Source organism: Mytilus edulis, chromosome 4 (assembly GCF_963676685.1).
Source record: "Mytilus edulis chromosome 4, xbMytEdul2.2, whole genome shotgun sequence".
Taxonomy (NCBI): Eukaryota; Metazoa; Mollusca; class Bivalvia; order Mytilida; family Mytilidae; genus Mytilus; species Mytilus edulis.
In genome coordinates, this window is record NC_092347.1 from 99,290,492 (window position 1) to 99,307,066 (window position 16,575).

At 32.9% G+C, this 16,575-nt stretch overlaps 1 protein-coding gene across 1 annotated transcript in view; it reads right to left on the minus strand.

Annotated features, from left to right (window-relative positions):
• Nucleotides 1–16,575, minus strand: part of LOC139521250 (sacsin-like) — a 53,797-nt gene that overhangs the window by 26,137 nt on the left and 11,085 nt on the right. The window contains exon 4 of the mRNA XM_071314715.1: nucleotides 13,685–13,792. Coding sequence (XP_071170816.1) covers nucleotides 13,685–13,792 — 108 coding nt within the window. The remainder of the gene's footprint in view (nucleotides 1–13,684; nucleotides 13,793–16,575) is intronic.

Genomic DNA, 16,575 nt, shown 5'->3' on the forward strand with positions numbered 1-16,575 from the left:
AACATGGCATCATTATACACACATATACCAGGAGTCTACAACAAAAGATACACAACAATTACAGTTCTGAGAACATGGCATCATTATACACACATATACCAGGAGTCTACAACAAAAGATACACAACAATTACAGTTCTGAGAACATGGCATCATTATACACACATATACCAGGAGTCTACAACAAAAGATACACAACAATTACAGTTCTGAGAACATGGCATCATTATACACACATATACCAGGAGTCTACAACAAAAGATACACAACAATTACAGTTCTGAGAACATGGCATCATTATACACACATATACCAGGAGTCTACAACAAAAGGTACACAACAATTACAGTTCTGAGAACATGGCATCATTATACACACATATACCAGGAGTCTACAACAAAAGGTACACAACAATTACAGTTCTGAGAACATAGCATCATTATACACACATATACCAGGAGTCTACAACAAAAGATACACAACAATTACAGTTCTGAGAACATAGCAACATTGTACACACATATACCAGGAGTCTACAACAAAAGATACACAACAATTACAGTTCTGAGAACATGGCATCATTATACACACATATACCAGGAGTCTACAACAAAAGATACACAACAATTACAGTTCTGAGAACATGGCATCATTATACACACATATACCAGGAGTCTACAACAAAAGATACACAACAATTACAGTTCTGAGAACATGGCATCATTATACACACATATACCAGGAGTCTACAACAAAAGATACACAACAATTACAGTTCTGAGAACATAGCATCATTATACACACATATACCAGGAGACTACAACAAAAGTTACACAACAATTACAGTTCTGAGAACATAGCAACATTATACACACATATACCAGGAGTCTACAACAAAAGATACACAACAATTACAGTTCTGAGAACATGGCATCATTATACACACATATACCAGGAGTCTACAACAAAAGTTACACAACAATTACAGTTCTGAGAACATAGCATCATTGTACACACATATACCAGGAGTCTACAACAAAAGTTACACAACAATTACAGTTCTGAGAACATGGCATCATTATACACACATATACCAGGAGTCTACAACAAAAGTTACACAACAATTACAGTTCTGAGAACATAGCAACATTATACACACATATACCAGGAGTCTACAACAAAAGATACACAACAATTACAGTTCTGAGAACATGGCATCATTATACACACATATACCAGGAGTCTACAACAAAAGGTACACAACAAGTACAGTTCTGAGAACATGGCATCATTATACACACATATACCAGGAGACTACAACAAAAGATACACAACAATTACAGTTCTGAGAACATGGCATCATTATACACACATATACCAGGAGTCTACAACAAAAGATACACAACAATTACAGTTCTGAGAACATAGCATCATTATACACACATATACCAGGAGACTACAACAAAAGATACACAACAATTACAGTTCTGAGAACATAGCATCATTATACACACATATACCAGGAGACTACAACAAAAGATACACAACAATTACAGTTCTGAGAACATAGCATCATTATACACACATATACCAGGAGTCTACAACAAAAGATACACAACAATTACAGTTCTGAGAACATAGCATCATTATACACACATATACCAGGAGTCTACAACAAAAGATACACAACAATTACAGTTCTGAGAACATAGCATCATTATACACACATATACCAGGAGACTACAACAAAAGGTACACAACAATTACAGTTCTGAGAACATGGCATCATTATACACACATATACCAGGAGTCTACAACAAAAGATACACAACAATTACAGTTCTGAGAACATAGCATCATTATACACACATATACCAGGAGTCTACAACAAAAGATACACAACAATTACAGTTCTGAGAACATGGCATCATTATACACACATATACCAGGAGTCTTCAACAAAAGTTACACAACAATTACAGTTCTGAGAACATAGCAACATTATACACACATATACCAGGAGTCTACAACAAAAGATACACAACAATTACAGTTCTGAGAACATGGCATCATTATACACACATATACCAGGAGTCTACAACAAAAGTTACACAACAATTACAGTTCTGAGAACATGGCATCATTATACACACATATACCAGGAGTCTACAACAAAAGTTACACAACAATTACAGTTCTGAGAACATAGCAACATTATACACACATATACCAGGAGTCTACAACAAAAGATACACAACAAGTACAGTTCTGAGAACATAGCAACATTGTACACACATATACCAGGAGTCTACAACAAAAGATACACAACAATTACAGTTCTGAGAACATGGCATCATTGTACACACATATACCAGGAGTCTACAACAAAAGTTACACAACAAGTACAGTTCTGAGAACATAGCATCATTGTACACACATATACCAGGAGTCTACAACAAAAGTTACACAACAAGTACAGTTCTGAGAACATAGCAACATTGTACACACATATACCAGGAGACTACAACAAAAGATACACAACAATTACAGTTCTGAGAACATGGCATCATTATACACACATATACCAGGAGTCTACAACAAAAGATACACAACAATTACAGTTCTGAGAACATAGCAACATTGTACACACATATACCAGGAGTCTACAACAAAAGATACACAACAATTACAGTTCTGAGAACATGGCATCATTATACACACATATACCAGGAGTCTACAACAAAAGTTACACAACAATTACAGTTCTGAGAACATGACATCATTGTACACACATATACCAGGAGTCTACAACAAAAGTTACACAACAATTACAGTTCTGAGAACATGGCATCATTATACACACATATACCAGGAGTCTACAACAAAAGGTACACAACAATTACAGTTCTGAGAACATGGCATCATTATACACACATATACCAGGAGTCTACAACAAAAGATACACAACAATTACAGTTCTGAGAACATGGCATCATTATACACACATATACCAGGAGTCTACAACAAAAGTTACACAACAATTACAGTTCTGAGAACATGGCATCATTATACACACATATACCAGGAGTCTACAACAAAAGTTACACAACAATTACAGTTCTGAGAACATAGCATCATTATACACACATATACCAGGAGTCTACAACAAAAGATACACAACAATTACAGTTCTGAGAACATAGCATCATTATACACACATATACCAGGAGACTACAACAAAAGATACACAACAATTACAGTTCTGAGAACATGGCATCATTGTACACACATATACCAGGAGACTACAACAAAAGTTACACAACAAGTACAGTTCTGAGAACATAGCATCATTGTACACACATATACCAGGAGTCTACAACAAAAGTTACACAACAAGTACAGTTCTGAGAACATAGCAACATTGTACACACATATACCAGGAGACTACAACAAAAGATACACAACAATTACAGTTCTGAGAACATGGCATCATTATACACACATATACCAGGAGTCTACAACAAAAGATACACAACAATTACAGTTCTGAGAACATGGCATCATTATACACACATATACCAGGAGTCTACAACAAAAGATACACAACAATTACAGTTCTGAGAACATGGCATCATTATACACACATATACCAGGAGTCTACAACAAAAGTTACACAACAATTACAGTTCTGAGAACATGGCATCATTATACACACATATACCAGGAGTCTATAACAAAAGTTACACAACAATTACAGTTCTGAGAACATGGCATCATTGTACACACATATACCAGGAGTCTACAACAAAAGTTACACAACAATTACAGTTCTGAGAACATAGCATCATTATACACACATATACCAGGAGTCTATAACAAAAGTTACACAACAATTACAGTTCTGAGAACATAGCATCATTATACACACATATACCAGGAGTCTACAACAAAAGTTACACAACAATTACAGTTCTGAGAACATGGCATCATTGTACACACATATACCAGGAGTCTATAACAAAAGTTACACAACAATTACAGTTCTGAGAACATGGCATCATTGTACACACATATACCAGGAGTCTATAACAAAAGTTACACAACAATTACAGTTCTGAGAACATGGCATCATTGTACACACATATACCAGGAGTCTACAACAAAAGTTACACAACAATTACAGTTCTGAGAACATGGCATCATTATACACACATATACCAGGAGTCTATAACAAAAGTTACACAACAATTACAGTTCTGAGAACATGGCATCATTGTACACACATATACCAGGAGTCTATAACAAAAGGTACACAACAATTACAGTTCTGAGAACATAGCATCATTGTACACACATATACCAGGAGTCTATAACAAAAGTTACACAACAATTACAGTTCTGAGAACATGGCATCATTATACACACATATACCAGGAGTCTATAACAAAAGTTACACAACAATTACAGTTCTGAGAACATGGCATCATTATACACACATATACCAGGAGTCTACAACAAAAGTTACACAACAATTACAGTTCTGAGAACATGGCATCATTGTACACACATATACCAGGAGTCTATAACAAAAGGTACACAACAATTACAGTTCTGAGAACATAGCATCATTGTACACACATATACCAGGAGTCTATAACAAAAGTTACACAACAATTACAGTTCTGAGAACATAGCATCATTGTACACACATATACCAGGAGTCTACAACAAAAGATACACAACAATTACAGTTCTGAGAACATGGCATCATTATACACACATATACCAGGAGACTACAACAAAAGATACACAACAATTACAGTTCTGAGAACATAGCATCATTATACACACATATACCAGGAGTCTACAACAAAAGATACACAACAATTACAGTTCTGAGAACATGGCATCATTGTACACACATATACCAGGAGTCTATAACAAAAGGTACACAACAATTACAGTTCTGAGAACATAGCATCATTATACACACATATACCAGGAGACTACAACAAAAGCTCCATAACATACAATGACCCACTTTGTCTTCTTTAGTATTTTTGAGTAACTATTTATCAGCTTCAGTCAGGTTAGTCATGCATCAAATGATTTAAGGGCAAAAAACATCTTTTTCTTTTTTTAATCAAATACTTAAATTAGAAAATATCTATATTAGCAAAACATGTGCAAATAGCTTTTTATTTCTTTTTGATATATCCATTTGCTAGTAGCATTATTTTGTCAATACTAACTATCTCAACAAGATGTACCATCAACCTAATAAACCACCACATCGCGATCGCAATTGCGATGTTCCGCTTCATCCTTAAACAATGACCTATTTAGAGCTAATATTATAAATGATCCTTCTTGCCATTGTGGGTCCGATATTGAGGATGTCTACCATTACTTCTTCGTTTGCCCAAAATACACATTATGTAGGAAAAACTTATTCCATAACCTTAACTGGCTATCTGAAAACTTTGCTTTAGATACAAAACTATTAATTTGCGGACACTTGGAACTTTCGAACGAACAAAATATTCAAATTTTCAAACATGTTCAAAATTACATAAAAAGTTCAAACAGATTTCTTATGCCTTGATAGAGCGTTATTATTGCTGACACAGGACGTCATCGTTGTCATCAATCCACAAGTCATCGTCACAGAAGTATACGATTTTTCAAACTTTCTTTTTCCTTTTTTTTACTTTGTCTCCTCTTTGTTCACCTATGACAGCTAGTATTATATTGTATAAACTGTTTATTTTATATGCATGTCCATTATATTATACTATTATTGTAACTTTATATTGTATTATGGAGAAGACTTCATAAGTATGATTTACTTGTGTCCAATCCATTTTGCTTTAATTCAGCAAATAAAATATGTTTAAACTATAAACCACCACATGCAAAAGCATTAAGGGACAAAAGCAGAACAATCGACCAGGAAATAAATTCTTTCAAACAAAATGAAAATGACAGTTAGGGACAAGACAAGACAGACGGTTCCAAAGCAGAGGGTACTGTAAATTCAAAAATTATTACTTGAATATAATATTGCTTTTTTTTTCATTTTGAAATGCACTTTTAATTTTTAAGATTTTGAGAAAAATCCTGTTTAATTCATATCAAATATTTAAAATGTGAGTTTAAATTATTGCGTTTACAATTCTGTCACAATTTTTGAAATAATAACAACCATCTCATAATTTCTGAATTCACAGTAGTCAAATGTCTGAGGGAAACTATGAAGGGTCTGTCCAAGGGTCAGAATAGAAAGTAGGCTTTTTTTAAAAAGACACAATGAAATTTAACTTTATGGTCCAATGAAGAAGGATTTTATTACATATTAAAATTAATAATGTACCTGTCATTAAGTTAGTTGATACTGGTGCAAATTATGTAACAGAACACTGGAAAAAGATAATAAAAATTTGGTCACGGCATTTGGGAAATCAACCCCATTTCTTTGTAAATGTAAAGTAGAATTCAATTAGTCAACCATTGATATGAGGAAAGTGGAAAGGGATTAATAAAAGTTGCAAAACTTGTTTCCCAATCCGGGAAAAACAAATATGTTTAAACTATGAGGAATCTCTAATTTGGCATTAACATTAGAAAGATCATATCATTGGAAACATGTTTACTAAGTTTCAAGTTGCTTGGACAACAACTTTGTCAAAAACTTTAACCTGAAGCAGGACAGAAGATGGGACAAATGGACAGATGAAAGGACGAAGGAATGAACAGAACAGAGACATAATGCCCATAAAATGGGCATAAAAAATAAAATAGGTGGAAAATTGGCCATAACCTCTTGATTTAAAGCAACTTCAAAGTTTTTTAGGCCTATGCTTTAATATCAAAAAAATTATTCAGAACTTTTCCCATATTGCATGACCTAGGAATGCTCTGCTATAGAAAACTTCTCCTTTCTTGTGGGCAGAACCATGCCAAAACTCTGAGTGTTATTTCAAATGCTAAAAGATAAATTGATTTCTTCACCAATTCTGGTGTTTCTAGAAAGTGATGGATACTTTATATTCAATTTATGAGTTTGACTGTCTTCTTGTATCTGTTGTCCCTCTTTTATAATTGATACCAATGACAGCAATATGGAATTGGAGGTGTATTATCTTAAGTGCAAGAAGGCACTGAGCGTGTAATTGGAAATTTTAGTAAAACTTTGAATAGGGCTGAACATTCTTATTGTGTGACAAGGAGATAATTGCTTGCTTTGGTGTTGTGTGTGCACCATTTCAGAATCTGCCATAGAACCCACCATAACTCATTATGTTGGTTAAAAAACTTTAAAAATCCTGAGGGTCAACTAGAAGGTACTGTAAATTCAGAAATTATTGCGTGAATTTATTATTTGTGATTTTATCATTTAAGACTTAAATGCGATTTTAATTTTTATGACTTTTAGAAAAATCCTGTTATATATTCCTTTAAATAATTCACAAAATGTGAGTTTAAATTATTGCGTTTACAACTCTGTTGCATTTTTTTGCAATAATAAAATCCTCGCAATACTTTCTGAAATTTACAGTAGTTGGAAGTTTTGTCAGAATATGAATTTGACATGGAACATAGGAGAAGGCAAGTCATTTGAATGCTGATGCCTTGTCTAGACGGCCATGTTCTGACAAAAACTATAATAGGCATTGTGAAAAGGTTGAACAAAAGGAGCAGCAGTACATTGAGACCAAATTCCTTGGTGAAGAGTTAGGTATTAATGTTAAGAGGGACTAAATATACCAAAGGGACAGTCAAACTCATAAATCAAAAATAAACTGACAACGTGGCAAAAAATGAAAAGAAAAACAGACAGACAATCGTACACAGGACACAACATAGAAAAAAAAAAGAATAAACAACAGGAACCCCACTAAAACTAGGGGTGATCTCAGGTGCTCCAGAAGGGTAAGCAGATCCTGCTCCACATGTGGCACCCATATATTTGCTTATAAAATAACAAATCTGGTAAATAGTCTAATTCGGTAGGTCAGATTTATGAAAGGGAAGGGGATTGTAGTTACGACATACGGAACATATCCTATATCATTTGTGAAACGGTTATTCCATAACGGTCAACCAACTTGTGATGGTGTCTATCAAATTTAGGAAGAGATGATTTCAACTTCACCATTTGGAACTCTTGATTTAATAGCTTCCTTGTGAGCAACAACCCTCTATCAAGAAAATCATGATAGGAAATGCAAGCACTGGAATATCGTATCAATTGGGAGATAAAAACACTGTATGCAGGTGTTGCTGGAATGTTGCTACTTGGAAAGTTCACAATTGAAAAGCTAAAATCTTCTCTTTTGTCCTAAAGTTTTGTTTTCAATCTACCCTCATTGTCTATCTCTAGATGTTAGTCAAAATAGGAGGCTGACTTAACTGTATCTGTTGTATCCTTTATCTGTAGTTCAATAGATAGATGCGTTTGACATAGTCACCAAATTTTGAATTATCTAGTGAAAAAACATCATCTATATAGCAGATAGTAGAGTTAAGGGATATTGCTAAATTCTCATTCTTCCTAAGATAAGAAGTTCCTTATGAAATCAGCTACATAATAATAAAGAAACAAGTCAGCAAAAAGAGGGGCACAATTTGTTCCCATTGGAATGCCGAAAGTCTGTTGACAAACATGTCCTCTGAACGTAACAAATATGTTGTCAATCAAGAAATCAAGCATCTTGATAATGTCAGTTTCAGAGAACTTTTTAGGCATCAAATCAAAAGATTCTGATGTGTCACATACGCACAATGTAGAGGTCTGTGATGATCATCAACACATTCTGAGTTTACTACATAACAGAAATATACATACCACTCAAGGCATTAAGGAAAGATTGATCCAATTTAAAGAAGCCGGATATAGACCAATGTGTCTCTAATTTATCTTCTCACCTTCAATTTTATTTTGGGAGTTGGAATGTACTTTATTTATGGTCAGGTGTTCTGTACCAAAAATAGGGTTCATCTGATGGTGATAGTTTTAAATGGCAACTTGTTCTCCCTAAACTGTTGAGACGGTTTTTTTATTTGGATCTCAATAAACAAATATCAGAGAAACTTCAAATATTATTAAGCAATTGAAAACCACTCATGGTATGAATTGTAATCTATTTTTAGTAACATTGAACTTGATCTTAATCATTTTGACGTCAGAATTTTTATAGTCTTCTATGTATCAGTATTTTGAAAACATTTTACTAGCACAATTTTCAATCAATTTTTAATGAACAAAAAGCATAATCTTGTTTTTAAAATAAATTGTGATATTTCTCTCATTGTATCAAAGTTTCTTTATAAAACAGTTTGTTGGTCTGTTTGTCTTTTTTATTTTTTAGCCATGGCGTTGTCAGTTTATTTTAGATTTATGAGTTTGACTGTCCCTTTGGTATCTTTTGTCCTTCTTTTACATTACAGTGACAACATATATGTGTGAAATAAAAAGATTCACTATCTGGTGGAAGTGTATATGGGTCAGAATTTACTGTCATGAAATTTTTGTTACATCCAAAACTGTCTTTTTAGAAAATTTAAAACTACTCAGAAAATGAAAAGGTCACGGTAAATTAAACCTAGGGATCAAGGCCTTTCAAATTTCTGTATGCAAAAAGATAACTTGTTCATTCAACATGATATTAGTGGCATTTTTTCATTTCATTGAATGATGTAACACAGACTCCAAAACTTCTTGTTCATACAGGTTTTCAGAGATTCTATGAACAATTTGACATCTGTGTAGGGTTAAGTCTGTTCATTATCTCTTAACAGATTAAATACTAGCAGTATTCTGTCTAGTAATTTTGAACCATATTCAAGAAATTTCACTTTTAAACTCATGGATGTAACAGGACACAATTTCGGTTTTCTTTTCATGTTTTTATACGACCGCAAAATTTGAAAAATTTTCGTTGTATATTGCTATCACGTTGGCGTCGTCGTCCGAATACTTTTAGTTTTCGCACTCTAACTTATGTAAAAGTGAATATAAATCTATGAAATTTTAACACAAGGCTTATGACCACAACAGGAAGGTTGGGATTGATTTTGGGAGTTTTGATCCCAACTTTTTAGGAATTAGGGGCCAAAAAGGGCCAAAATAAGCATTTTCTTGTTTTTCGCACAGTTACTTTAATAAAAGATAAGAGAAATCTATGAAATTTTTACACAAGGTTTATGACCACAAAAGGAAGGTTGGGATTGATTTTGGGAGTTTTGGTTCTAACAGTGTAGGAAATAGGGGCCAAAAAGGGGTCCAAATAAGCATTTTTCTTGTTTTTTGCACCAGAACTTTAGTATAAGTTAATAGAAATCTATGAAATTTAAACACAAGGTTTATGACCACATAAGGAAGGTTGGTATTGATTTTGGGAGTTTCCGTCTTAACAGTTTAGGAAATAGGGGCCAAAAAGGGGCCCAAATGAGCATTTTTCTTGGTTTTCGCACTATAATTTTAGTATAAGTAAATAGAAATCTATGAAATTTAAACACAAGGTTTATGATCATAAAAGGAAGGTTGGTATTGATTTTGGGAGTTTTGGTCCTAACAGTTTAGGAATAAGGGGCCCAAAGGGTCCAATATTAAACATTGCTTGATTTCATCAAGAATTGAATAATTGGGGTTCTTTGATATGCCGAATCTAACTGTGTATGTAGATTCTTAATTTTTAGTCCCATTTTCAAATTGGTCTACATTAAGGTCCAAAGGGTCCAAAATTAAACTTAGTTTGTTTTTGAAAAAAATTGAATCCTTGGGGTTCTTTGGTATGCTGAATCTAAAAATGTACTTAGATTTTTTATTATTGGCCCAGTTTTCAAGTTGGTCCAAATCCGGGTCCAAAATTGAACTTTGTTTAATTCCATCAAAAATTGAATAAATGGGGTTCTTTGATATGCAAAATCTAACTGTGTATGTAGATTCTTAATTTTTGGTCCTGTTTTCAAATTGGTCTACATTAAGTCCAAAGGGTCCAAAATTAAACTTAGTTTGATTTTAACAATAATTGAATTCTTGGGGTTCTTTGATAATCTGAATCCAAACATGAACTTAGATTTTTGATTATGGGCCCAGTTTTCAAGTTGGTCCAAATCAGGATCTAAAATAAGTAAGTATTGTGCAATAGCAAGAAATTTACCATTGCATGGTATTGCGCAATAGCAAGAAATCTTCAATTGCACAGCATTGTGCAATAGCAGGTCTTTTCAATTGCACAGTATTGCGCAATAGCAAGAAATATCTAATTGCACAATATTGTGCAATAGCAATTTTTTTTTTTAATTAGAGTTATCTTTCTTTGTCCAGAATAGTAAGCAAGAAATATTTGATTGCACAATATTGTGCAATAGCAAATTTCTTTTTTAATTGGAGTTATCTTTCTTTGTCCAGAATCAACTTAAATCTTTGTTATATACAAAATACAATGTATATTCACTTTTTACTACCAACTGATAAATTAAAACAATCTTTACCATTCAGTGATAATGAGCAGTTTTTTTACATCTTAATATTCTATGAAGTATTTACATGAGTAGTTATTGTTGCAAACTCCATTAGAAATTTTAATTAATATCAGTTTTGGAATAAGGGAAAGGGAGATGTGAAAAAAAAATTGGGTTGGGGGGGGGGGGGGGTCAATTTTTCTCATTTGAAATTTCATAAATAAAAAGAAAATTTCTTCAAACATTTTTTTGAGAGGATTAATATTCAACAGCATAGTGAATTGCTCTAAGAGAAAACAAAATTTTTAAGTTCATTAGAACACATTCATTCTGTGTCAGAAACCTATGCTGTGTCAACTATTTAATCACAATCCAAATTTAGAGCTGGATTCAGCTTGAATGTTGTATCCATACTTGCCCCAACTGTTCAGGGTTCAACCTCTGCGGTCGTATAAAGCTGCGCCCTGCGGAGCATCTGGTTGAATATATCACAATCAATTTTTGGTGAAAGGTTACAGGATATCAGAAATGCATGGTGCAAATAAAAAAAAAGTTGACTAAATCCAATTGGGTCCTCGTACTTTTTTTTATTATAAACTATTTTTCAAATTTGTTGTCTTTGTTACATCAAAAATTGATTTAGTTTCAGTGTTACATCATATACTGCAGTATCTATATTAGCTTATCCCTTCATGGACCTTTTCTTGTATTAATATTGTGGTGCAATGTGAACTAATCTCTGTGTGTAAATTGGGTTACTTTTATTCATGAATTTTTCATTAGCCTAAATTTAGACAAACAATTCAGGGGTGTAACAATGAAACCATATTCTACACAGATTTATTGCAGGGAAATGGTTGTACCATTCTTCATCTATCATAAGTCTGTTTACATCAAACTTAGCCGTACCAAATTTGTCAGGTTAACAATCTTGATGATATCAGATTTAGAAATAACAAAATTAATTACAGTAGTCCTTCATTACATGTATATTTATGTGGTAAATATACCTGAAATATTTCATGTACATGATGTTACTAATCTCTGGTTTGCACTTCCTTCAATTTTGCAACCTTGTTTTCTTCCATTGAAAGTTGAAAAGACTGCATGTGTTGAATATGGTTGTACATTACTGATTAGCATGACATAATGTCATAAATTTTTCAAAACATCAATTGGACATTGCTATTATGTGAATTGGTTCTCTTTTATCTAATTTATTAGTGTTGTATATAAGATGTAACAAATTGACACTATTTTCATGGATGTCCAATACTTGCATATTTGAAGTTTTTCTACGTGTAACCGTACATGCACAACATTATACCCTAATGTTGGAACAGTTTTTCTCCGCGTAAATCTGCATGTTTTAGACAGGGAACATCTCAAAGCTGTTTTAAGTAACATTTTTTGGATGTAACATTTATGACACAAAATGTTACATCTTCAATTTCTGCAAATATAACCTATTTTCTCGTTTTAATATGACATATACCCTATTAAGCACCATTGAATAGTTATCTAACACCTCTTATTGATATTAATATTCACATAGCAAAGATTATTTGAAAGATACAATCAACTGAGACGTATTTTTAACCACATGATTTTTAGGGACACGATGAATTCAACAAAATGTCCACCAAAAATCACATTGAAATTTAGTATAAAAAACACTTGCATCAGAAAAAGTGGAATTCTATTGGGATTATTTATATCATCATCATGCAAGTTTTCTTCCATTTTATGTTTTTTTCATTCTGAATCTTAATTGACTATAAATTTTAAGAAATTGTCAGATGTAACACAAATTCCATGACAGTAAATTCTGACCCATATATAGACAACATATATGTGTGAAATAACAAGATTCGCTATCTGGTGGAAATGTATATATAGACAACATATATGTGTGAAATAACAAGATTCACTATCTGGTGGAAGTGTATATATAGACAACATATATGTGTGAAATAACAAGATTCGCTATCTGGTGGAAATGTATATATAGACAACATATATGTGTGAAATAACAAGATTCACTATCTGGTGGAAGTGTAATATAGACAACATATATGTGTGAAATAACAAGATTCACTATCTAGTGGAAATGTATATATAGACAACATATATGTGTGAAATAACAAGATTCACTATCTAGTGGAAATGTATATATATGAAAATGAAGTTTTATGATTACTACTATGCTTATTTACTTTGAAATACTGTTTAATTGTAGAATTTCCTCTGGGATCTCTAGTTCTGCTGTCATACATAATTTTCATACAATTTGCGCCAGCGTCCTCTGCATTCTGTACCATTTCCTGTTAATGAAATAACAAATAATATAAAGCAAAATCCTACCTGCCATTGAAACCTCACTTTCAGAGCCGGAGACTCCTGTTCAAATTACGAAATTCAGAAAATCTCACAGTTGTGGATGTTTTAACCTCGAATGACAAGTCTACATTATTTTACGTTTTTTGTGAAACTGATGAGGGTTGTTGTTACCTGTAAATCACAGACCATAGGAAATTAAATAGATTCACTTGACAGCTTTGGTCTCAAACATAATACTAATTAACAATCATTAACAACTTTTGTTTAAGCTTTGTGTTTATATTGAAAATACCTCAAAGGATGTTCAGGTTACTTCCCATGTTAAGTCCTGTTTTAAGTTATCCTTCTTAAAATATTGTGAATTGGTAATACAATATAAATAAAATACAAATTGAACAAAGAATCATTAAAGGGTGACAAATGATTTTGTAAGCCTTTGGACAAACTAGAGGCTCTCAAGAGCCTGTGTCACTCACCTTGGTCTATGTGCATTGTTAAACAATGGACACAGATAAATTCATAACAAAATTGTGTTTTGATGATGGTGATGTGTTTGTAGATCTTACTTAACTAAAATTCTTATTGCTACAATTATCTCTATCTATAATGAACTTGGCCCAGTAATTACAGTGGAAAATATTTTCTAAAAGTCTACAAAAATTAATGAAAATTGTATAAAATTGACTATAAAGGGCAATAACTCCTATAGGGGTCAACTGACCATATCGGTCATGTTGACTTATTTGTAAATCTTACTTTGCTGAACATTATTGCTATTTACAGTTAAATATCTCTATCTATAATAATATTCAAGAAAATAACCAAAAGCTCCAAAATTTTCATTAAATTACCAATTCAGGGACAGCAACATAACAACAAGTTGCCTGTTAAGTCTGAAATTTTAAGGGCAGATAGATCTTGACCTAATGGACAATTGAATAAATAGATACCCTTATGATGATTGTGGACAAGTTTGGTTAAATTTGTCTTAGTAGCTTCAGGGGAGAAGATTTTTGTCGAGCATGAAACTTTGTTGCAGAAAGCTCGACATAGGGATAGTGATCTGGTGGCGGCTTTAGCTATCTTTTTGTGAGACTTTATATTTTAGAAGGTGGAAGATCTGGATTCTTCATACTTTGTTTATGGATGCCTCATGATACGAAATTTCCGTCAGTCACATGTCAAATGTCCTTGACCTCATTTTCATGGTTCTATGACCACTTGAAAAAAAAGTTCAGATTTTTTGTAATGTTGAATTCTCTCTTATTATAAGTAATAGGATAATTATATTTGATATGTAAATACCTTGCAAAGTCCTCATGCCTGTCAGACAGTTTTCACTTGACCTCGACCTCATTTCATGGATCAGTGAACAAGGTTAAGTTTTGGTGGTCAAGTCCATATCTCAGATACTATAAGCAATAAGGCCAGTATATTTGGTGTATGGAAGGACTGTAAGGTGTGCATGTCCAACTGGCAGGTGTCATCTGACCTTGACCTCATTTTCATGGTTCAGTGGTTATAGTTAAGTTTTTTGTGTTTTGGTCGGTTTTTCTCATGCTTTATGCAATAGATCTACTTTATGTGTTGTATGGAATGATTGTAAGGTGTACATGTACAGCGTGCAGATGTCATCTGACCTTGACCTGATTTTAATGGTTGAGTGGTCAAAGTTAAGTTTTTCAGTTTTGGATTTTTTATCTAATACTATATGCCATAGGTCAACCATATTTGGTGTATGGAAATATTTTATGATCTATATGTCAGTCGCGCAGGTTTTATTTGATCTCAATCTCATTTTCACGGTTCATTGCTCAGTGTTAAGTTTTTGTGTTTTGGTCTATTTTTCTTAAACTATAAGTAATAGGTCAACTATATTTGTTGTATGGAAGCATTGTTAGCTGTACTCGTCTGTCTGGCATGGTTCATCTGACCTTGACCTAATTTTCATGGTTCATTGGTCTTTGTTTAGTTGTCTTGGTTAATTATAAGTTTGTGTGACAGTTTTAAATAAACCTTTATACTTAAGAGTATCAACATAATATCAATGATTAGTTAAGAAGGCAAAACATTTCAGCTTGTGCACTCTTGTTGTAAATGATTCCACAAATTTACATAAAAATAGTTAAAAACTGACTATAAAGAACAATAACTCCTTTAGGGGTCAACTGACCAATTTGGTCATGTTGACTAATTTGTAGATCTTAATTACTATGCTGTACATTATTGCTGTTTACAGTTTATCTCTATCTATAATAATATTCAAGATAATAACCATCAAGAGGCTGTCACAACGACAGCAAACCAGATTTATTAACATTTATTTGTGTCCTGGCAATATCACAAGAACCATAGCTGATGAACAGTGAATGTGAAAATCGTTGATATCAAATTTGACCTCCATTTTGTAATCAGTATCAACATATTAAAATTTGAAAAGCTTAGGTTGAAGGGTTCATGAGTAAAGGCAACAACATGAATGGAAACACCATTTTTCCATCTTTCAACCAGATGCTCCGCAGGGCGCAGCTTTATACGACCGCAGAGGTTGAATCCTGAACGGTTGGGGCAAGTATGGACACAACAATCAAGCTGGATTCAGCTCTAAATTTGGATTGTGATTAAATAGTTGACACAGCATAGGTTTTTGACACAGAATGAATGTGGTCTAATGAACTTTAAAAAAAAATTTGCCTTTTGAGAAATTCACTATGCTGTTGAATATTAATCCTCTTAAAAAAATGTTTGAAGAAATTTTCTTTTTATT